General features: G+C 47.0%; 1 protein-coding gene across 3 annotated transcripts in view; it reads left to right on the top strand.

Annotated features, from left to right (window-relative positions):
• DYNC2H1 (dynein cytoplasmic 2 heavy chain 1) overlaps positions 1 to 24,681 on the top strand; it is a 3,314,293-nt gene that overhangs the window by 708,484 nt on the left and 2,581,128 nt on the right. For all 3 annotated transcript variants that reach the window (XM_069639013.1, XM_069639012.1, XM_069639011.1), the window contains exon 18: positions 3,061 to 3,188. In XM_069639013.1, coding sequence (XP_069495114.1) covers positions 3,061 to 3,188 — 128 coding nt within the window. The remainder of the gene's footprint in view (positions 1 to 3,060; positions 3,189 to 24,681) is intronic.

The following is a 24,681-nucleotide window of genomic DNA, read 5'->3' as shown; positions in this document are numbered from 1 at the left end:
AGAAGACAATGCATTACTTACCGTAAAATCATTTCTGATGGTTGTATCTGCTTAGATTCACATGCGCCCACCCTTCCTCCCCGCTCGGATGGAAGGAACATAGACATCCTTTTCTATATTTCTCTCTTTTCTGTACTCACTCACGTCTAGAAGGCTCCCTCAGGGCAGAAAAATACAAAACAGAGGGACCTTGACGCGTGAGGGATTGTGGGTACAACGCACGTCACTATAGGGATAGTGTTACAGACACGCCTTGTCGACGTCCCCTTTTTCGACTACGAAAAACAAAATGCAATACTCCGCAGTGACCACTGGATGTCGGACCTATGCACAGCATGTGAATCTAAGCAGATACAACCATCAGAAATGCTTTTACGGTAAGTAATGCATTGTCATATAATAGTGACTGTGTGTTGAATTTACTTACCTCTTTTTGTGCTAGTGTAATTTACAAGTGTGTCTTTAAATAAATAATTATATAATTTTACACCAAAGCTCGGGTCAGTGTTTGCTTGTACTACTGTGTCTCTGTACCTATTGTGTATACTCTATATACTGCCTAACTCATCTTGAGAGAAGTCTGACGGCACAGCCACAGCTACCAGGTAAATCTGGTTGGTACAGACTGCTACCAATTGGGTTTACTGCCAACCACCTGTAGTCCTAAATCTTTTGCAGTGGTCCCTAAGGGAACTGCACAGGTTTCTGCCTAACAATATTCATGAGCATATGAATCCATGCCAGACCAACGACTAGGTCCCCTTCTTTCCTATGAGTCAATAACAATACATTCAGTGTCAGGAAGGAAAAAATGTCCTTTCTTTGATTCATGATTTGGACTCTATGCACTTTATACAGTTGGTTGCCTTGTGTTAAAACACTACACTGTTTCTTTGCATACATTGCACATTTAGGCAAACCCCTAATGATTATGTATGTGTATGTTTTGTTTGTTCATTTTCTTTAAGCATTTGCTACCTTTCCTTGATGCATTTGTTAAAGAAGATGAATGTGTTTTGATTTATATGTACACAAAAAAACTAAAAAGTATCATGTTAAACTGAATGTAGAAAAAACTTTCTCTGCACCTACTAACACTGGCTAAATAAAAAGCTACAGTGTAACCTATAAGGGCTTAACTGCTAGTCTTCTTGATTACTCATGAGAGTTAGCTTAATGAAATGGCTTCTGTCATACCAAGCATGCTGAATAATCCAGCCTTTACAAAAATGTATATGTAAAGTGACCAAACGTAAGTGGTAGGACGCCATCTCTTTTGTTTCAAGTATTATTAGCTCTTAAGTCCTCCCACTTTTCCGTGAGCTGACCCTCCAGTTACCTAGACACATGCTGGAGAACAGAGTTACAGATAAGTAACTGGTTCCTACCCTCCAATGTCGAATCCACCTCTGGGGTAAGACATAAATGTTGTGCTCCCAAAACTGATGGGTCCACCTTTTGAACCAATGCACAAGGCTATTCTTAGACATCTAACATATAAGACTGCTTTTCATGAATAAGAAAGGTCAGTGAACTAAAAGCCCTCTTTTCAACATCCCTTTATTACTATTCACAAAGACGAGGTGGTTCTCAGAACACATCCTTGCTTTTCACCTAAATTCATCTCAAAGTTCCATGTTAACTAATCCATTGAACTTTTCCAAAACCCAACAAATATAGCAGAAAGAAGCCTCCAAACTCTGGATGTAAGGAGAGCTATCATGCACTACCTAGATAAAACTAAACCACTACGGAGAACAGACCAGCACTTTGTTTCCATAGCAGTTGGTAGGGAAGGAGATCATGTCTCAAGTTTGCGATCTCAAAGTGGATAATCAAATGCATCCAAGTTTGCTATTCACTATCCAATAAATCCTTACCTTTCCCACGCAAAGCCAACTCTACTCTAGGTACAGGGGCTACTCTAGCTTTCATTGCAAATGTTCCATTAGCTGCAATTTGTAAAGCAGCTCCTTTGAGATTCATTCACACATTTACACAACACTACTGCTTAGACACACACTCAAAAGCATATTCCCAAGTGGCCCAAGTGGTATTAAGACATCACGCAGGGTCAGGCACTGACCCGGTTCTTCCAGGGATAGGTCTCCTGCTCTGCTGCCTCTAAGCACCTTCTCGTACAGCCGGCGGGCTGCACAGCATTCTTGTGGATCTCCCACCTTTGCATTCTAGGCGTCTGTGGGACCTGTGGTCCACCTGGCCAAGGTTGCACCACCACTCTTCTTTCCAGGACTGGCAGAGGGGTCTACTCCTTCAGAGCCTCCGGTCTGCTCTCACAGCGTCTCGCCGGCTGCTCCGCCTGCTTCTGTTGGGATTCCAATCTCCCGGGTTCCTTGCTCCTTGATGACAATGTCAAGTCCGTCTTCAGTTTCCTTTATGTAGGACTGGTCTCGCCTCTGCTTATCATCAGCACCTTCAGTGCATGATCGCGGGGTACTCTTCATGACTCCAGGGAGCAACCTTGTGGCAGTACTTCCGATTTTCTTCCTTGCCCTAGTCCTTCCTACTTGGTTGATTTCATCACTATGACAATTGTACACGTGTTTGCTTTCTAAGGAAGGATTTGGTGTAGGACCAAGGAATGTGTGGGGGTGATGGGATTTCCTCGACTACACCCCAGGTGGTCATCATTCTCCCCAGAGGGGGAGTTCCTTCCTATGAGGTCCTCCCAGATTAAACCACCCCTAGCAGGACTATTGGGTAGCAGCCTCATCTCCCTAGCCTCATGAAAATGGGCTCCCCCTTGGGGATAAGTGACAACACCTTGTGAATTGTTGCACTAGCCTTAAAGCTGTTTAAAAGGAGCACGCAACAGCCACTGCTGTGCTAATGCATGTTGTTATTTTTAGTCATAGTTTTCTAACATGACCATAATTGTTTTAGGGAGTGTTAGATCATAACATGTGTTGTGTGTTTCGTAAATCTAGAGGTGTACAATCAACTCCTGAAGTAGTCTTAATTTTGAATGATTAACATTAAAATGATAGCTGTATGTCTTTACCTGTAAATACCAAATCTGTTTTCCTTTGAATGGAACAGGAGTGGATTGTTATTGGGCAAGTAGACATTGAAACTCTTGTGGAAGAACACCTTATTAGTGTGTATGACTGGGAAAAGAACTTCAAAGCCTTAAAAGTAAGGGGGAAAGAAGTGGAGCGTCTTCCCAGGTAAGGTCGATCTGTTACTTTTCAAAACAGTTGTTCAGTTTTTCATAATGCTATTTCAGAATAGGGGATCTTTCAAAAGTATACAAACTACACAGAGACATGAATCACATGTTGGAGGGAGCATGAATATTTATAAACATTGTCTATCTCTGTGTGTGATCCTAAACCACTAAAGAAGAGAATGGATTCCTACTTTTTGCAAGCCTATCTAGCTTTATTTTGACTTTTTTAAATACAGATAACGATTATCCTCTATAAAGAATATATATTTGATATTTTCCTACACTGAAACAAAGCTGTAGAGAATAACCGACAGATCTCCTGTCATGTAAAATGAAAATGATTGCACTCTCGCTTTAAGGCAGCTAAACGGACCCAGCCGCCAATAATGCACTGTCGGTTGGAACTAAATAATTTTTTCCGATTTGTAAGTCGGCCTCTCTGAGCACTTTCTCTAGTCTGTCCCCAGAAGTAAAAGGTATAACGTGGCATGGCCAGAGCTTCAGGAGGGCCAAGGGTGGTTCCCCTGGCCAGGGCGCCTGTCGCCCATGTGGGTTGACACGTCCCCAAGCCCAGCAGCAGTCCCAGGGAGCCCTGTCAGGGTCCCCATCCCTCCCCGGATGGAAAAGCTGTAACGCAGCGCAGCCAGTGTTCTAGTATAGCCGGGGGTGCTGCTCCCGGCCATGGGCGTCTGCCTTTCACGTGGGTCTACCGCCCCCAGCCCAGCAGCAGTCATGGGGCGACCCGGCGGGGTCCCTGCCCTCGCTGCAGGTAAATGCTGTAACGCGGCATGGCCGGAGCTCCAGGACAGACAGCCAAGAGTGCTGCCCCCAGCCTGGGCGCCTGTCTCCCATGTGGGTCGATGTTTCCCAAGCCCAGCAGCTGTCCCAGGGAGCCCTCCTAGGGTCCCCATCTCTTCCCCGCAGGGAAAAGCTGTAACACAGCCCAGCCAGTGTTCTAGTATGGGTGTTCCATGTGCGTCTGCCTTACATGTGGGTCAACCACGCCCTTTCCCCCAGCCCAGGGGCGGTCATGGGGCTTCCCCCGGAGGGAAAAGCTCTAATGTGGCCCAGCCAGAGATCCAGGACAACCGGGGTGCTGTGACGGGCAACAGGTCAAACAGCCCCCCACCCCCAAAATCCTTCTCCTGGTGGCCTAGTGCTCCTTTCTGCTTAATAGGTGGCAAAATAGGCTCAGACCCTCAATTTCACCCCCTAAGGGGATCAGCAAGAATCTGCTCCTCTGTGGGGGGACTCCTGAGAGGGCTGGCCCACAGGTACTGGGCCAGCCTCCTGATGACCCCAAGTGTGCCACTCTACATGGAGTGGAATGTTGTTTTGCCTTCCTTGAGTGCAAATCGGTGCAAACCAGCACCAATTTGCCCCCAAAGAAGGCAAAACGACATGTTGCCACCTTGTTAGCATTTTTGGGGGTGGGGGGTGGGGGCTGTTTGACCTGAGGGGTGCCCCTCACCCCCAAAATCAATTCCCTGGTGGCCTTGGGATCCTTTCTGCTTCCCAGGGGTGAAAAATGCCCCCAAGTGTGCCTACTTTCCTAGTGTGCTATGTTGTTTTGCCTTCCTTCGTGGCAAATTGGTGCAAAATAGCACCCATCTGCTGCCAAAAAAGGCAAAACATTGCGCCACCTATTTCAATTTTGTTATGGTGAGGGGGGGGCACCCCCAAAACATTTCCCTGGTGACCTATGGCTCCTTTCTACTTCCCAGGGGAGGCACAATGGACCAGACCTCCATCCCCCCACTCCCTGGGAAACAGAAAGGATCGGCCCATCCTTTGGGGGATTCCTGAGGGGGTTGGCCCCACAGGCACAGGACCAGCCCCCTGATGCTCCCAAGTGTGACTTTCTCAAAGTGCCCTATTTTGTTTTGCCTTCCTTGGGGTCAAATGTGTGCAAAACAGCACCCATTTGCCCCCAAAGAAGGTAAAGCAGTGTGCCACCTTATTTTTTTTGTCAGTGTGGGTGTTACACTCACCTGGCTCCCACAGAGGCGTCGATCGGAACTGGACAGCTGCGGTCTCCATCAATGTGACGCGTAGGGCCGAGATGACGGACTGGACTGGCCCACCTAGCTTCGTTTGCTTGGCCCGTAGGACTATTCTTCTGCAAATGGAGAAAGGGAATTAACCACCCGTGGAGTTGAGCGTAAATTCCCCCACCCCCGCTGTTCTCCCCACAGATCACCTTTGATGTCCCCTCTTATAGTCTCACCTGATGGTTTGAAAAGATGAGCTCTCCATCCTGCATTGAGCGCAGGGGCGCGTTGATAACCAGTTGCTTCACTGGCTCGAAGGAATTGGTGAGTTCCAGAACAATATTGACTCAGAGATTCCCGGCAAGAAGCCGTAAGTATAAAGTTCGTAAGAGTTCAAATGCCTGACTTTCACTCTTGTCCGATTCCTTGCAGGTTGCAGCTTGACCCTAATGAAGAGTTCCTCGTGGCAACGGGTAGTATTCTGGTAAGGATATGTATTTTCCAACACAGTTCGATAAAATAATGTCAATATGTAACCTGTTGCTTTCTCCCTTATTCAGGTGCTGAGATAAAGTATGAAGTCTCGGGGAATAATACCTCCGGCGGTAAAATCAGGTAAGTCTATTGTGGTGAGGAGGGTTCCCCTTGTTAGTCCCTTTGTTTCACCTTGCTGTCCTTTTGTTTCCCTTTAGGGGCCGAGGTTCGGCGAAGATGCAGTGGAAGCTGCGCCGACCCGTGAAGAGGAATAGTACCCCCGGTGGTAAAATCAGGTAAGCCTATGGGGGGGTAACTAATATTCCTCTGTGTATTCCCTTGGCTCACCTTGCTGTTCTTGTCTTCTCATTAGGTGCCGGAGTGCGGCGGGAACATGCAGGAGGATGCAGTGGAATGTGAAGATGCTGCGAAGGCCGGTGAGTTCAGCGCGGCGCTGCAGCAGGCGAGGCGACCCGCATAAATAGCTTCTTTCTTCCAGCTCGAAGGCGCAATGGATCGGGAATTCAGGTAAGGATCAAAGGTATTGCTCTTGTTCTAACCTTTTCTCCTTCTTTCTCCCTTTTTCTAGGAGCTCCAAACTCGAGGCGGGCGTGGAAGAAGGCTGGATGCAGACTTGCAGGCACGGTGAGCGTTACGCTGCTGGATGCAGAATAACGCAAAGCGTGTGCTGCTCTAAGGGCGTGGTTTAAATAGCCTCCAAAGTAGTCCCAGGTAAGTATTCCTCCCCAGCCCCGCCCGAGTAAAAAAATAGTCCCTAAGTAAAGTAGTCCCTTCCAAGCCTCTTTTTGCTTGGAGCTCTTGCAGCATGGTCTGCATCAGGTAAGCTTGCAGCATGGTCTGCATCAGGTAAGTTTTAATCTATGAGCCTGGCGCCTATGGCTGACTCTCCATATGAGCTTGGCGCCATAGCCTGGGACCCAAACAGCCTCTAATAGGGGTTGTTGTGCTTGCTTGGGATAACTTGATGCCTGCTTCCGGGGTTGCTGGACTTGGTCTGGGTCCCCGGGGGTAGGCATCATGACAGCGGGGGCCTGTTTGGCCTGTGTGGGGAGTACCCCCAAATTCAATTACATGGTGGTCCATTGGCCATTGCTGGTCGAGGATCGAATGATCTTCGACCTGCAATCTACTTGTGGGAGGGTTTGTTGGAAAGGGGAGTCTCCCCTTTCTAACAAACTCTCCCACAAGAGAATCAGGCCAGAAATGCCCTGGTGATGACGTGTGCCGACGTCCTGACGGCTGCCCCCCTGATCCCCAGGAACGGAAGGGGAAGTCCTCCCCTTCATTACTTGGATGTCGGGAGGATTGCTGCTGCAACAGGGGAGGCGATCCGCACCCCTAAAGGTAAGCAGTGCGGAGGACGAGATATCGCATCCTCCGCAGTCAAGGGGTTAAATGGTCAAATTTGTACAGTTCTCCTTACATGAAAGGTCAGTTTCGGAAAATACTGAAACAAGCATTGCCCCAAACCAAACTGTATTAATGTAAACATTGAAAAGGAAATTGATGGGCAGAATTTGTACAAGCTCCCTTACATGAGATTTCAGTTTGGAAAAGATTGGAACAAGCTTTGCCACTAGCTAAAGAGGTAGACACAGTGAAAAGGAATAACTGTGTTGTACCAAGAAAGAATGTGAAATTCTAGGAAGTCCTGGTGTAGGGAACCAACGGGCAAACAGTCCTTTTTGGAAAATATACCTGGCAGGAGGGTACACCAGGAATCTACAAGACCCAGAAGGGTGTGTGCAGTGTGTTTTGGTGAGTCTGAGACTGCCTAGGCTCTTTCTTCTACTGCTGGACATTGCTGGAGTTTGTTTTTCATTGCCATCACTGCTTCCAGGAGGAAGCAGTACAAGACACCCAGCACACGCGGTGTGCGCAGTGTGTTTTGGTGTTTGGGTGAGAGGGGGCGAGGCACCTGAAATGGAAGGGACTTTGCGTAAATCCGGCCCTCGCTGTGACCACCCCCCACACACAAGGTTGCAACTGTGACGTTGGAACTCTGTAACTGCAGCTAAATTATTAAACTCGACGGACCCATGAAGCGTAAGTACAAAATCTAACAAACAATGGAAGTGGAATTGACATTGTTGACATTGTTGTTGAGCGTGAGGCTGCAAGTACAAATGCCTCCACATGGATGAAGCATGGAAGGCAAGGGAAGGGGGAGGCGCGGAACACTGCAATACATTCGCCATCTTCAGCCGCCTCACTTCTGCTCCCACTCACACCCACCCTTCTGGGCTCCCACTCCAACCCCCTTGAACCCTCCTTCATCCCCTCCAGACTCCAGTATTAGAGAACTGAGCGCTCTCTTACCGTCTGCTGCACTGTCTCTTTCAGGCGGGGCGGTGCAGTGGTGTTGTGCTTGCGCGGACCGTCTTCTGCCCGGAGGCGGGGTAGTGGCGGACCTGGCCCCGGAGCCCCTGTGTTGTGGGCTGCCTCCGGCAGTCGACCTGGGGGCCTCGGTGCTGCTCTCGGATGAGCGCGGCTGCCTGGAGGGAGCCGCGGAAGAGGCCGCTTGTTGCGAAATCCCAGCAACGTGGAACCAGGAAGCTGCCCCTGTGCCGCCACCTGATTCGCTGGTGAACAGAGGGAGAAAGGAAAGTTGCGGCATGGAGCTCTGTGACTCCCTGGCCCCTACTCCCACAGCTTCTCCTGTTAAGCTTTGCACCAACCTTAATGAACTGCCAGCCTCGGTGGCCGAAACCCCTATTGATTTCCCAGTGGGGAACGTGCCCAAACTAATGGTCTTAGCCTGGTGCTCGCACATGATGAGAGGGTCTAACACGGACAGCAGACACAAATTAAAATCCACAGTGCAGCCTGAGAGACTGACTCTGGGGAGGAGCTTGCCAGACTGCCTGTGCAATAAAACAACAGAATGTGCCTGCTTAAAAACTAACTTGGCGCCTGGGTTTGGCAAAAGTTTCATTGCAATGAAGATGACGTGCTTCGCTCCTCAAACACACATCCACGCATGCTAAATGGAAGGCGCGATGTATCCTCAAACAATAACAACAGAAGGAATTTGCTAGAAGTTGTAAATAGAATTCTGCAAGGTATTTCTCAAATAAACAAAACATGGAACTTTTCTAACAAAAGAGACATTATAGCATCTGGATCTGAAAGAAGTTATATGTCCTCTGTGTGCATCACCAAGGGCTGATCTGGCGCTAGTCACAATACTTCATACGGAGAATCACCTCAAATTCTGAAAAATGCACTGACTAATAAAAGCCAAGCTGACTACTTTGTCTCTCCTCCCTTAGCTTGCTCCCAAGTACAGCGACCCCCCTTGCAGGATAAGACACAACTGCGACTTAAAAGGTCAAGGGAAGTAAAACAAGTGTTGTCATACAACAGAGCGGATGGTGAAACCTATGATCCGAGCCTTACTTCGTCTGAGACCTGCTAATCTGACTCTTCAATTATAGAGCGGTACTATCCAAAAGTTAGACGAACAAAAGTGCTATTACATAAACAAGATCGTCAATCGGACTTTAGGCTGAACGAAAAACTTATCAAAGAACTCCAACCGATACTGATGTCATCTATGGCAATCACGATCCCCCCTTCTTAGTTATATGAACAAATTAATGGGAACGTCAAAGACTTGGCAACTTTATTGGCGCTAATTAACTCGAAACTAGTAAACATGGAAAGAGACATCAACACATCGAAAAAGGAGAATGTGGACACAAAAAAAAATGGACTTGTCACTTGAAACAATTATAGATCAAAAAGAAAACAGACTAGATAAAAAATTACTGGCAGAGATTGCTAGAGAGGTTTTAAGTTTGTTGAAATATCGATCAGCTGTGACACATGACACCCTCTATCGTCCTGTACCGGAGACTCGGGGTGTGCAAAAGAAAGTTGACGTGCAACCGCATAATTGGAGCATCGATACTACGTCACATAACGTCCAACAGAAGGACGACTGCCTTAATGAGCACCAAACCACCATGGGGGTATTCGAGAAAGTTAAGGAGACTGGAGTGATATTAGAAGAATCTAAAATCCCTCCCTGTAAGCTCTAGTAGCCACGAGCATAGCTGACTGAACAGACTTAAGAACACCTCAATTCCCCCAGAAACTGTGTGATCGTGACGCAAATCTTGCTAAATCAACGACCCCACAAGTTGGACTAGGTGTGTGCCCGTAAAATGCTACAGAAGGTTTAGCCAAAAGCGTGAGCTTTGCTGGTGTCTTGGAAACCAGCAAGAGTTCAAGCAATCTTTCAGCCCTGGATCCTCAAAATCCCTCTACATCGGCTGTGGTAACAGGTGTGGGTGCCCCCCAAGCACCTCCAGAGATCTCGAATCCACAGACTGACGAAAAGAATAACCAAATATTTGACATATTTAAAGGAAACGCCTCACAAAAATCCATAGCAAATGGAACAAATCCAGGACAAACAAAAAAAAAAAAAAAAGCAAAGAACAAAAAATCAAAGACACTGTAATAACTCAAGAAAATTCCTCCGAAACCTCAAAACTGTTAACGTTACTGTTCATAACACCAATACAGTGGAGAGATGCTCAGCAAAGAAAAAAGATCCATTACCTTTCAAGCAGACTGAAAGGACAGAAGGGCATACAGCACCACCAGAAAGTGTGGAGGAACCCTCTACCGATCTTATGGATCTGTCTGTGTATTAAGACCCAGAGATTGAAGATGAGGCTGATGAGATTGAAGAGGGAGATGTGCCGGTCGATCTCCATCCTCCAAAAACAAGAAACGAAGAGATTCAGTGCCCATTCAAATATCAGCTGGGGCCAACAGAATCTGTACTTTGAAAAAAAAACGTTAAGCAAGATGGACAACTGGATGTACCTTCAAGTCCTATTTTCAAAACACTGGAAGACAGGCGAAAAGTTCTCAACGAAATATGGATTTCATCAAAGCCCCAGATGGGAAAAGACTCAAACATGAGGGACCCTATGCAGATATATTGCAATTCCAATGAGAAGATCTCTGAAGATCCTGAAAACAACAACATGCACAAGAATAGATCAAGACCGGACTGTAATCAGGCAATCGGCCTGACTACAAGTTCTGACCAAAATTGATTGCAACCTGTGAATAAGAACAAAAGAAGCCTTAGAGATAAAGCTCAAACGCCTCATAGAGCTTGGTTGGAACGTATCGAAAGTTGCAATAAATTAATTCTTAATCGCACTAACGTCCTACACTTATTTCACTACGTGCCCTCCCTCAGAACTATTCAATCTGATAATATCAAAACAGTTGAATTTATAGAAGAAGACAACAATGACAAAATCATTGTACATTTCAGATCTAAAATTGTTTTAAACATTGTCCTAGATGAAGCCTCTGTACTTATGTCCCTGAGCTTTGACATTTCGGAAGTGTTGGAGAAACTTGAAACCGAAAATGGGACTGAAGCTTCAAAAAACAAACATGACATTCCTCTCAGGAAAGTGCCTTTCGTCAGAAGAGATAAGGAAGAAGAGCTGAAGAAAAGCTTAGAAGCCACCAGAGTGTGTGATTTTCATCAACTTAACAATAGAGGGAAAATTGTGGCTGCTATTTGTGCCAACGGTGGACCTTTAGGAAAACTGCCCAAAGACAAAAATATTAAAATCACAATCAAAGGAGACTGTGACTTGAAAATGAGGTGTGTTGACTTGACATCTCCAAAGAAACAAAGCGGAGACCCAAATGACTGGTGCTGGTTGGCTCTTAACAGACCAACAAGACAGTAACACCAGGCAGAAGAGGAGCCTTCTGTGTTTAAGATTGGATCCTGTAATAATAAGGTTTTCTCACACCTATTTCAAGAACCCTGGCTGGCTGATCTTGACGTAGTTTGTCTCCAGGAAACCTGGATGGACGCTTGTCCGACTTCTGATGCCTACGAAGTGGCAATTAACCCTGCCTTCAAAAAATCCAGAGGACGACCAATGGTAGGCCTGCTAACATTCGTTAAAAAAGGTTCAGGCTGTCTTATTACTAACTCACTTGATCCGTCAGCGTTCAAACAGGTGAAAACGATTGACACAGCCAGGACCCTAAATGTCAACGTGAGCCTCTTCCACATTATTAATCTATACTGGAACCATCTGCAAGTTGGGACAACTCTCTATATAGACCAAGTTTCAACAGTGGTCGAAGAGTTATTGCTAGCCAATGAGACAATATACATCATAATATGTGGGGATTTGAACATCAACTGTGTGGCCACAAAGCTGAAAAATACTGAAGTCATCTATGTACCCGACAATGTGGCCTCAAAGTGGATGTTGAAGATGGATGTTAGAAACCTTGCAATGCTAAATGTAAACACCATTTGTGATATACCGGCAAATCCAACGTGGAGGAGAAATGAACAAAAATCTATTCTGGAATATTTTTTTGTGTCAGAAAAAAACAGCAATCGACATTGTCTCTACTGATACTGCCCATGTCTCATAGTGACCACGAGATGGTGATTTTGTCCTTGACACGCTCAAGGCAGGTAGAACATAGATCCTGGAATCATCAGATCCTGGTGGAGTCAAACAGAGTAAGGTTGAAACTTCAGACAGAGGAAGTTTCTAAATTTAAAAACGTCTACATCAACGAAGAACTTGGTGTGGAATACGTCCACTTACTACAACATTTTGTGGAAAAAAAAAACAAGGGCCCAATAAACCTGGCTTTGTCAACAAACACAAATTCGATGTGGAGGTCATGAGAAGGAAGTGAGATTTACGAGTTACAATAAGACATATAAGAACTAAGGATACCATAAGCTATTTGCAAGCAAAGCGCACTGCAAAACAAAAATACAGAACTTGGCTAAGATCCCTAAAAGCTTTAATGTTCCAAAAAGATGCAGAATTTATGATGCAAAATATGGGAAATAAAAACTCGGCTGAGTTCTGGAGAATCTTGAACAACGAAGGTGCACCACAATCCGCGCTGATGGCTAATATGCTACCTGAAACGGTGTGGATCGCCCACTTCATGAACCTCTATCGCAAAAAAGGAAAGTGGACTCATCCTACAACACGGACTCTAGAAAAAATGAATCTTAACTTCTCCAAGGAAGACATCCTCCAGATAATTAAAAATGCCAGTTTCTCGAGGGCCCCTGGACCTGATGGCCTGACTAACTTCACCCTAAAACAAAATCCTGAAATATGGGCCGAGTAATGCAAAGAGCTTTTTACCAGAATTTTCAGTAGGTGTGCTACGCCGAAATCATGGAAGAAAGCTATCATTGTCCCCGTTTTTTTAAAAAGGGAACCGTCTGGAGCCAAAAAACTATCATCCGATAGCGCTCCTGGACATGTTGAGGAAAGGATATGCCACAATGCTGCAACAGAAATGATCACAATGGATCACAGACAGTGGTCACATAGACGTGAGACAGACTGGCTTTGTAAAGGGAGTTGGATGTGGCTTAAATCTCCTGCTAACACATCTGCTAAAAATGGAAGCCATAAGATCTGGGAGAAAGGTATATTTAGCCCTAATTGATTTTTCGCACGCTATTCTATTGATCGAGAATTACTTTGGACCAAGATGACGAACTGGGGCTGCCCTGAGAGTCTACTAACCGCAATCAAAGAAATCCATTCTGCTACTAACATCAAGGTCCGATTAGACCAGAGCGGATCCTTAACGGATGAAATTAACACCTACTGCGGTGTGAAACAAGGGTGCCCATTGGCGGCGATAATTTTCAATCTGTTCTTGTCCGATATTGGTAGTGCAATTGATGATCGTCGATCGTTCTCTCCAAAAATACATGGCTCTGCACTAAACTGGATGCCGTACGCTGATGACTTGATTCTGTTAGCCACCACGCCAATCGGTCTTCAGTGTAAAATGAATGCAGTAAAATGCTATGTGGAATCCAACAGCTTGTTCATTAACAATGCAAAGAGTGAAATATTAACGCTACAAAATCTGAAAAACAGGTCACCATGGAAACAACAAAAAATTCAAATGGCACTTAGTAAGCGAGAAACTAAGTATTGTTGAGACCACTAGATATCTTGGTATGCAGATTAGTGCAAATATAAATGATGGTCCCTGGATTGAGACTGCCAAAACAAAATGTCGACAATTTGCCTGCCAGGCTTTGATACTGAACAAAAAATAGGGGAAGTTCTCATTAAAGCCAGTGATAACCTTTTATCAACAGAAAGTGGTCCCAGCCTTAATATATGGAGCTGAAAACGCTTTTGGATGTCCAGACGATTTTTGGTCAACTCTGGAACACACGTTTTGGGTAAAAATACTTCACCTACCCAATAGTATTTCAACAGCTTGCTTACGATACGAGCTAGGCTTGAATTCTATTAAAGCCTGTATCATTTGGAACACTCTTGCTCTGTTTAGGAAAACCATCTTGACAGAGGCCGCTTTGCGATTCAGAATCTTAAGTAAGCCTTGGCAGCGGTAATCCCGAGTGTTATCTCTATGGAGCAAAAGATGTGAGGAGATTCTGACCATGCACGAAACCGACACAAAAATGCTTCAGAAAAATCCGGATCTGGTGAAGAAAAAGATCTGGGAACTAGACTGGATTCTGACTGGTGAAGGGCGGTTAAAATAACGAAAGATGTGCCTAATGAAGCTAGTGCGCATAAGCCTACAAAACTATGTAGCCCTATTCCCCGACAACATGAGGAGATCCGCATACATGCGCTTTTGTCTAAATCTGATCAAGACCAAAGACCGAACTAAGAACTGGGCTGGAAGGGATAAGATGAATGTAGTCTGTAGGTTTTGTGAATCCTGCGAAGAAACGACTAAACATCTTGTCCTATTTTGCCCATCATTCCGAACCCAAAGAACAACATGCCTTGGCACCTTGATGGAAGGACAGGCAATGATGAATGCAGAAGAGTGGTGGCACTTGATGTTCATTGGAGTGAATAGGAAATCCTGTTAGGCAGAATCCTGTGCAGTTCCCTTGGGGACCACTGCAAAAAGATTAAGACCACAGGAGTAAGCAGTAAACCCAATTGGTAGCAGTCTGCACCACCCAGATTTACCTGGTAGCTGTGGCTGAGCAGTCAGACTTCTCTCAAGAAGAGTAAGGCAGTATATAGAGTATACACAATAGGGCTAAAAACACAGTGGAACAAGCAAACACTGACCAGAGCTTTGTATCAAAAGTATATAATTATTTAACACACACTTTAAAAACACACTAGCACTCTAAATCAAAAGCAAGTTCAAACACAGTCAGATAAAGTATTAACACCTCCCGTGATAACTATTAGACAAGTCAGAGTTAAAACACCACTATTTGTTAAAACAGATGTGAGCGCGTAACCTAGATGGCACTCCAATAGTTAGGTTAAAGGGAGAGAAAAAGGCAGAGCATAGAAATAAATCAGGTCCCAACACTTTTAGGAGTTCTCAGCAAGGGAATAAAGGCAGTATACACTGTAGAGCCAAAGTTCATAGGCCAGGCCCACTTTAAATAGAGCAAAGCGAAATGTGCCCAGGATCACACGGTTTAAAATGCACTAAAAGTCTTTGCAGAATTTTCAAAAGAGGTTGGGGCGATTCAAGAAGGTAACGTTATAAGGTCTGGGGCCAACCCAGTTGGAAAGCCAAGGATTTAAGGGTCACCTTGGGCAAACCGAAGAAAGGGAGGCCAAGCAGGACACAGTACCTTAAAGAGAGAGGAAGCTCCAGCGGTGGCAGTTGTTCCTGGCAGTGGTTGCATTTTGTTGTTTCGACCAGTTGAAGAGAGGATCTCGTTGAGGAGGAAACGTGGAGTCGATGCACTGCACAGGGATGAAACCAGCCGCAGAGTTTGTCGGAAAAAGGTGCGTTCCTTTTATTCGCGGTCAAAGTGGTGAAGCTTGGCCATCCGGCCGCCGGGGTGCTTGGCACGGGCGATTCGACCAAGAGACATCTTTGGAACGCGAAAAGGGGCGAACTGGTTGATCCCACCAGCTCAGAGGGAGAACCCTCTTCCAGCAGATCTCCTCTTGTCGTCGGGAAAGTGGTGAGGTAATTGCAGCAGGGCTCCACCGGTGGTGTCGTCGTTGCAGATAGCTCAGCTTCTTCCCTCTTCGGATTTCTTAGGTCCTGTGGCGACTTCTGAAGTTCCAGTCCCAAAAGCCCTGCTTTTATGCAGAAAAATCCCCATTCAACAGCCTAGCTGTCACTCAAACATGCTAAGTGGTGAGCCGGGCGGCTCACCACTGGGACAATCAGAATAGAGTGCGACTTGAGTTGCTAAGGCAACGCAGTCCAGGGTGCCAATTTCCCTCCCCACACATCCTGTGGAACCCAGAGAGAGTGGCACCATTTGGAGGGCTTCTTTGGAGAAGCCCTCCCAAAAAGTGGAACAAAGGGCTTGACCTTGGTCAGAGTTACAGAGACGGACACAAACGCCATTTTAGAAAAGAGTTCTGGCAAAAAGACCCAACCGTGAATTTAATATTAAATAAACAAACAGGCGGTATCTTTAACATTGCACCAAAAAGTGGTGCGTTTAAAATCAATGGGGAAAATCCCATAGGAAATATTCTGGTGGAATATTTTGCGTGGTGACCACTGCCACCAGCCAGAAACTCGACATGGGGGGACTGGACAGTGCCCCCTTGAAAACCGACCCAGGGGCAATATAATTAACCCCTTCCAGTACTTCCACAATATGATGGTTTGTACTGGTTCTGTTCACAATTTAGGACTAGTAAAGTCAATGGTGACTTTACATGCCCTGGGAGACAGTAGTCAGTCCCAGGGTATGGAGTCTATGTTTGGGGGTCACTATGACACCCCTGTGTTACTACACTGAGGGTGCTGCGTAACACATACACAAAAAACAGATGATACCCTATGGAGTAAAAGACCCCATAGCCCAAAATCACACAAATAGTCAGAGACATATCTCAAATCATGCCTAAGAGTGGGAGGAAAAGAGTCTCACTCTTAGCAGGAGAAAAAAACAAACCCCAAAAATCCAGCAAAGCTGCTGGGGGACTCACTAGGTTTGGGAAATTAGCCTTATAAGAGAATTCTCCCTAACCACTGACAATTGCACTAACCTTGTTTTTGGACGAGATTGAAAAATGTCTTGAAACCACGGACAGTGAAGCACAAGGGTGACTTTATAGTGCTCAGTTATGCATCCGGACAATATTAGTAAATGACTGATTACTGCTAAGGATACCCTGATCATTGATGAAAGAGACTTGTGAAGTAGACGAAAAGGGGGGGATTTCCTGGCAGAGGAGTATACCAGTAGTCTCCTCACACTTTATGGAAAAAGAAGGACTTATCCTCGCAAGAAATATTTTATTTGTTCTTACAAGCTCATTGAGATATCCTTTTGCCATCCTGAAGAAAGACTCATTAAGAAAGAGACAGTTCATCTATTCTCAAGGCTCATTGACTGAGATAGACATTCTCGCCATCCTACTTGACATAATTTAGGGAAGGGAATCAAACCCAGGTCGCAGAGACTATTGTTGAATTTTTATATTTGATTTTTGCACTTTTTACTCAGTCCAAACAGAAACATTTACCACACAACTTTAATTGTTCATTTATAGTGTGAGGGACAGAACCCTTTTGGACACAAGGACGTCTAGTATAAATTTGATGCCGAGAGCAGAATGATCTTTAGTTTAAGTTTCCTTGGATAGAGACAGAAAGGCCTTCTTCCAACTCATTTTATTTCAATGAAGATGTCTGATGTTGAAAACGTTACAACTTTGTGTCTGCCTCTCATTTCTGATCCCTCATAGATCCCTGGATGATTTCTTTGGATGGAAGATGCTCTTCCTTGTCACAGTACCATGGGAGCCTTGGCAGGCGGATGGTGGAGTTTCTTGGTCTTACTCGAGGAGACCCCAGAGGATGGACCCTGTTTGAGAAGGTGGAGTCGATGGGATGTCGATGGCGAGAAGCAGAAAGGAATCAAACTGTCGGAAAGGCAGCACTTACGGTCTTCACAGTGGTCTCCGTTGGCGGGTCGTTAGTCCGGCTGAAGATATCCCACAAAGATGACACTTGATATGTACCTCGACAAGGCCTGGCTGAAGAAAATAAGACTTTGGGTGGCTTTGATGACTTTAGGTGGCGAAGTAGGTGTCTGGTTTCAGGATTTCGCGGTTTACTGCCTTTTGGTTCTTCAGTGCTGAAGTCGCAGCACAGACCTCAGTAGGCTATGATATGCCATAACGCACCTGTACACAAGCGTTTCTAGGCGCGACAAGGGAGGGAAGATGGGGTGGACAAGACGAACGATCTTACTTTGCCTTTTGTAATTCAGATTCTTCAAGTGCAGGGGGAGGGAGAGGGCGAAGTGCCAGGAAGAGGCAGGGTGAAGTGCAATTCGGGCAGGATTGCTCTGAGTAAGTGCAGCCAGAGCAGCGTGGCTCTGGCAGAGGGCTGTAGAGGTTACAGTTACATCCCCTAAGTGCGCGGTAGGCCCAGAGGCAGTGCAGGGGAGACTGATCAAGCAGGAGCCTGGCACCCTATGAGACTGTGGGGGTACCAAGCAACCAGTCAGCGCAGCAGACAGGTAGGCCAGCAGGGAAGGGAGAGGGAGAAAGCAAAGGAGAAAATGAAGGTCTTGAGCTGCTTCCAGAACTTCAGGTGGTCCGGTTCAAGTTTGAGAGGGGCAGGGAGGCCATTTCAGAGGGAGGCACCAGCAAAGGAGACGGATATACCCCTCCACTCTCTGCCTGGGGAAGCGCATGACGCTCAGAGAGTTGAAGGTAACTGAGCGAAGGGCTTGAGAAGCAAGGTATTTTGGAAGAGAGAGTTTGGTGTAGTGCAGGCCATGGCCCCAGAAAGCCTTTTGGACGATGCAGAGGATCTTGAACTTGATCCTTGCAGCCACCGGGAGCCATTGGAGACATTCTGGCGACCTGGACTTGACAACTGGACTGCAGACCCTCACCAAGTCTGGACATTCGGAACGTCTTCTTTGTATTATAGTGGCAGGAAACCAACCCGTGGACACTCCACTGCAGGCAGCGACACTGGACCTGGCCAGATATGCCTGTAGCTCTGAGCTGTCGGTAATTCTGGCACCCCACCACCACAAAAAAGCCAGTAGTACCGGAAATTCTATTCTTGAGAATTGCCATGCCGCCCCTGGACTGTGGCATCCCTCCTGCCATCACGTGAGTGCTGACAGTTGCTCAGTGGCCTTCCTCATCTCTCCTTGACTCTCACCCTCTGCCTCTCCAGGCATTCTCGTTGCCCTATCTCTGTTGACATATGTCCCCTTCTACTTCAGGGTCTTCCTTTTTAGATTAATTCCTTCATTTCCTGAGCTCCCACCACGCTTCTGTACTGCTGTGCTGTAATACTTGTGTTACAAAGTTCATTTTTAGGTGTGCTTGCTTCCTGCATTGATTGCGAGTTAGTTTGAAAATTGAATTTAGATGTGCTCACACCCTGCATTTGTTTTGTTCCGCTAGTTAAAATCCTACTTACTTCTTTGCTCTCGGTATTGTTTCTGTTTCTTGCCCGCTCATACCCCCCTTTAGTTCCCACTGCTTCTTCCCATTCATATTGTGTTTCCTTGTGTGCTTGCTCACTCCCATGGGCCTCCGCTGCTAAGCCTGGTTAAGTGTAGTACACTCTGTGCTCCCTCACAATGGCGCGTTCTATCTCTACTACATTCTCTAACTGCTTCTCTATCTACAATCCTTCACCAAGTCTGGCAGGAAGAAACTTAAGAATGTACACACTTGGCTCCAGCCCAGGCCTTCCTATCGCTGACACCTACGTCAGTGCATCAGCCAGAGACACTCTCACTGACATCCTCTTTGTCGTTCCTTCTCCCAACCTATGCACTCTACATATGGTCGCTCTACTCTCTCCCTACTCTTCCTCAAACATCAATGATGGCACCCGCTGGGAGGTCCTTCTTGCCTTCTCCTTGACCTCCAAGGTCATCATAAATGTCTATCGAAATGGTGCCGTCTTGGTACAAGGGTCTCAGCCCAACCTCCTTCTTTTTGGTAGGCTCCTCCCTTGCTGTATCAACTTTCCACCGTCCTCCTCAATGGCTCCCTTGTCAACTGCACCTACAGCCTCCATGGCTCCCTTGCCTACTATGCACACCTTGACTTCCTTGCCTCCACCTCATCACACAGCCTCTCTTACTATGGCTCCTTTGACGTCTTCTACTATCCTTACTCCCTTGCCCACACTCTCTGCATTGACAGCCTTGTCAGCCTGTGCCACCATGATGCCCTTGCAACCCACTGCAGACACATCCGGGGCTCCCGTGGCCCCTCCTCCACTGGCTCCCTTGCCATCTACTACTGTCCCCGCTCCCTTGACTGCACTCTCTCCAGCCCCTCTGCCTTCTCGTGCCTCTATATCTCAAGCATCCCCCCCACCCATAAGTCCTTCAAAAATGGCAATCTGCTCCACGTTGCAACGCTTAACTCTCGCTCCGCAGTCAAGCACTCCGACATCTGCCACCTCCTGGAACACCTAGACCTTGATGCTCTTGCTCTCAGTGAGACCTGGTTTAAGGACAGCTCTGTCACAAGTTTTGACACACTTCTCCCTGAAGGCTACAAGGTCCTCTCCGAGCCCAGGCTCAACAGGCCAGGAGGGGAGTTGCCCTGATATTTCCAGAGTGCATCCACTCGGGCCTATTCCTCCTTCAAATGCCTGGTCTGCAGTCTCTCTCGCTCTCTCCTGTCTCCTCTCTTACTCTGGCCACCTTCTATCGGCTGCCGGGCCAGTTCACCCTCTTCCTCTCGGAATAGGCTGACCTGGCATCTTCTCTCCTCTCCTTTCCTCCTCCTCCCAACTCCTGCTGGGGTATCTCAACATCCATCTGGACTCTCCTCACTCTTCTACCCTCTGGTCTGACGCACACTGCTGTCCACACCTTGGATGCTCTCATCTCCACAGACATCCCTCTCTATATTCCTCTCACTAATGCACTCTTGTGAACTCATCTTCTCTCCTCTCACTTGAAGCTTTCTTCTCCTTTAGCACTGGCACCCCCTGCACTGCCTACAACATTCAAGGTAATCCGACCCATGAAAAAAGTGTCAGTGGTTGCCTTTGCCTCCACCTACTCCCCTCCTACTCTTGCGGCTGACTCCCACCCTGACACAGCCTCTAACTTTCACCTTTCCATCTCCAATACTCTGGACATCCTTACCCTTGTCATGAGGGTCTGACTGAAGCCTGTCAAAAAGTGCAACTCTTGGTACGACTCTGATCTGGCTGACCTTAAACGCAAGTGCAGGGCAGCGGAACGAAAATGGGGATCTTCAGGTGCACCCTCTGATAAACTGGCCTGCCGCCTTCTGCAAAGGCAATATAGACTCTGCATCCGGTACAAGAAAACAGTCAATTTTCAAAGCTGGCATCCAACAACACAACCAAACTTTTCAAAGTCTGTAAGGAACTGGCCAACCCTACTGCAGTCTCATCCTCTGTTGCACCCACCCAGGCCCTTTGAAAGCCCCTGGCTGCACACTTCACCACCAAAACACAGGGCATCCTGTCCGCTCTCTCCTCCGCACCCACTCATGCACCATCATCTGCGGGGTCCCCCTCGGCCGCCCCACCATGCCCCCTCTTCTCCCCTGTCAAAACTGAGGAGGTTTCTAGACCGGTCTATGAAAGCCTCTTCATAACAGGCGGACCCTTGCCCCCAAAACCATGAAGGACAACATTGACTCACTAGCTCCAGCCTTGGCAGACCTCTGCAACCTCCCCTTTGCCACTGGCGTTTTCCCCACTTCTCGCAAGCATTCTCTTGTGCACCCTCCGCTCCAAAAACCCTCTGCCAACCTTTCTATTCCGGCAAACTATCGCCTGATCTCCATCACTGCTTTCCTAGGCAAACTCCTGGACAGGTTGGCTATCTCTCAGCTTACCCTCCACACTGAATCTGTTGGTTGTCTCCATGACCACCAGTGTGACTTTACAGCATCCAGAGGCATGGAAACTGCTCTTCTAAACACCTGCTCTCAAACCTTGACTCTAGCTCTCCCTCTGTCCTCATTCTTCTTGACCTCTCCTCTGCTTTCAATACGGTAAACCACAACATCCTGATCTCCTGTCTCTGTGATACCCTTGGCATCACAGATCCGGCCCTGGCCTTGCTAGCGTCCTTTCTCTCTGACCGTCCTTCCCAGGTGGAGCCTGGGTCCTTTCTCTCCGCTATCACTCGCTCTACGTGCATTGTCCCCCAGGGATGTAATCTATCCCCGTGTTTTTTTTTTTTTACAAAATGTATTCATTTGACGAGCCAATAAAACAAATTCACATTTTTGTTTTTGCAATTCGTCCTTTCAACTTCCATTGCAGTTGTGAATATGCTTCTGATTTCAACTTTTATCACTCCTCCCCCCTCCTCCCCACTTCCCCTTTCTCATTTAAAATTGTCAATAATAGATTGAGTTGGCCCATGTTTTGTTAACAAATTCCATTGCATTTATAGGTTAAGTCCGCACCCCCAAGACTAGAGAAGTGTCAGAGAATAGAGACCTGGCGAAGTGTGTTAGGCTTGAAATACATATGCTCCCTATCCACCATACATTTGTGGAAGGGCATCCAAGTGGTTAGGTACTACTGATAAGATCCATATGCCAGTGCTGTCACCTTTTCCATGGCCATCACTCCCCATAGTCTCACCCACCACATGGCTGCCACTGACCCCTGCTTGTTCCTCCATGCCTGAGCTAAATTGATTCTAGCCGCACTCAGCATTTGGGTAATGAGAGTGGCGTTACATCCCGTGGCAGCATAGATTCCCTCCACTACTTCTCCCAACAGAACCACTGCCGGATCTAGAGGTAGTTGCGCCCCGGTCATTTCTTTGATGTGACTCAAAATTTCTTTCCAATATGTCTCCACTACTGGACAAGCCCACCACATGTGAATCAAGTCCCAGGTCTGCCCACAGCCCCGCCAACATGTAGAAGGGTAGTCCGCATTAATGGAGTACAAACGTTGTGGTGTCGTGTACCATCTCAAGCATAGTTTGTATGCAGCTTCCTTAATGGGAACACATCTTGAACTTTTCATCGCCCACCGCCATATATGACTCCATGTCTCCCCTGGTCCCGCTCCCATTTCAACATGTACAATAGGGTTTCTTCCGGAACTGACCCATATATCAATCGGTAAAGCCTCGACACCCCATTCTCTGGAGCCCCCTCCTTTACCGTGAGTTCCAGCCCTATTGGGTTTCGACTAGCCCCTTCCTTTACTTTTGTGTTTGAGATCTAATGCCTAATTTGGGTGTATTGCAAGCGGCCGCTTTCAGGCATCTTAAACTTTTCCTTACACCCTTCAAATGTCAATGGTATCCCTTCTGTATAGAAGTCCACGAACACCCCGGGTTGCCCCTCTCCTCAATGCAGCCAGAAGTTGGGCTGCATTCCTGGTGTAAAGTCTGGATTGTGAGCCATTGGTGTAAGGGGACCTCTGCCTACTTTTATCTTCCTCCCCCGTAATGCTTTATCCAATACCATAGGGTAGCCTTCGTCGATTCTAACAGCGTACCCTCTTTCCCCCTGTGTTTTGGAGGAAGTAAGCCCAAGTTCTCCAGGGGTATCTTGGTTGTCTCCCTTTCCAAGGTTGCCCATCTGTTCTGGTTCTCCCGGGGAGCCCATTGAAGCATTGATGCCACCTGTGCCGCCCATAAATATCTGCGAAAGTCTGGTACCCCCAAACCCCCCCGAGTGTGTGCGGTCGGAATAGAACCCTTCTGGGGACCCTAGGTTTCTTTCCTTTCTAAATGAAGGCCAGGACCTCCCTCTGCAGGTTTTTAATCGCTGATCCCAGGATCTGTATTGGGAGAGGTCCCATCACATATAGGAACCTGGGGAGGAGGGACATCTTAACCGCTGAAATGCGTGCAAACCAAGATAACTCCTGCATATCCCATCATTTGAGATTCTCCATCAGTGTTTTCAATAGCCCCGGAATGTTAGTCTCATAAAGTCTCCCGTATGTGGAAGCCAAATTTACCCCCAGATATATTATGGTCCTTTGTTCCCATTTCAGTGGATAGTGCCTCGCTCACTCCATTTCCCTGCTCTGGGTCTTCAGTGACATTGAGTGCCTTCGACTTAGAGTAGTTAACTTTGAACCCTAAGACTTTTGCGAACCTATCCAACAATGTAATAACCCTGGGGAGAGATTGTGCTATGTTTTTAAGAAAAAGTAAAACCTCATCTGCGTACAGGGCTATTTTCTGAGTGCCGCTGGCCCCTGCTGAAACCCCTTGAATACCTTGTTCTGCCCAGACCGCCTGTGCCAATAACTCCATGGCTGTGGCAAAGATTAGTGGGGACAGTGGGCAACCCTCCCGAGTCCCTTTACATATCGGGATGCTGTCCGTGAGCTGCCCATTTACCATCAGCCTAGTGTTGTCGGATTCCCATAATTGGCTAGGACCATGCGGGAAAAGATCAGTCCACACCCGAACTTCTATAGGGTGAATTGTAATCCAGTCCAGGCTGTCGAAGGCCCTGTTAGTGTCCAGGGCCAACACCGATATGCGTTGTCCTGACCTCCGGCCCCACTTAATAGTGTTTATGGCTCTGCGAATGTTATCATATGTGTGGCGTCCTTTTACAAACCCTGCTTGCTCCGGGTAGATGATAGACGGGAGGACTCTAGCCAACCTCTGTGCTAGAATCAATGCATGCAGTTTTGCATCTCAGTTCAGCAGCGAAATAGGGCGATAACTCATGCAGTCTGATGGGTCTCTCCCTGGTTTTAGCAGGATCATTGTAGTAGCAGGGCCCATGTCCCCTGAGATCCGCCCTGAATCCCTTATGTGATTAAAATGTTTTGTTGGGGGGGCTCACCAATATGGTCTTAAACGTCTTATAATATGCGTTTCCAAACCTATCGGGGCCCGGAGACTTGTTCCCCATTAGCGCATTTATGGCACACCCCACATCCTCCTCCGAAATCGGGGTCTCAAGCGCCTGCCTGTCCGCCTCTGGGATCTGTGGTAGCTACACGTTCCCCAGGAATGCCTTCTGTGCCTCCCTCTCTAGGTTATCC

Source organism: Ambystoma mexicanum, chromosome 7q (assembly GCF_040938575.1).
Source record: "Ambystoma mexicanum isolate Mex_15411 chromosome 7q, UKY_AmexF1_1, whole genome shotgun sequence".
Classification (NCBI taxonomy): domain Eukaryota; kingdom Metazoa; phylum Chordata; class Amphibia; order Caudata; family Ambystomatidae; genus Ambystoma; species Ambystoma mexicanum.
Note: the sequence above shows the minus strand (reverse complement) of the source record. Positions and strands in the feature narration are given on the sequence as shown.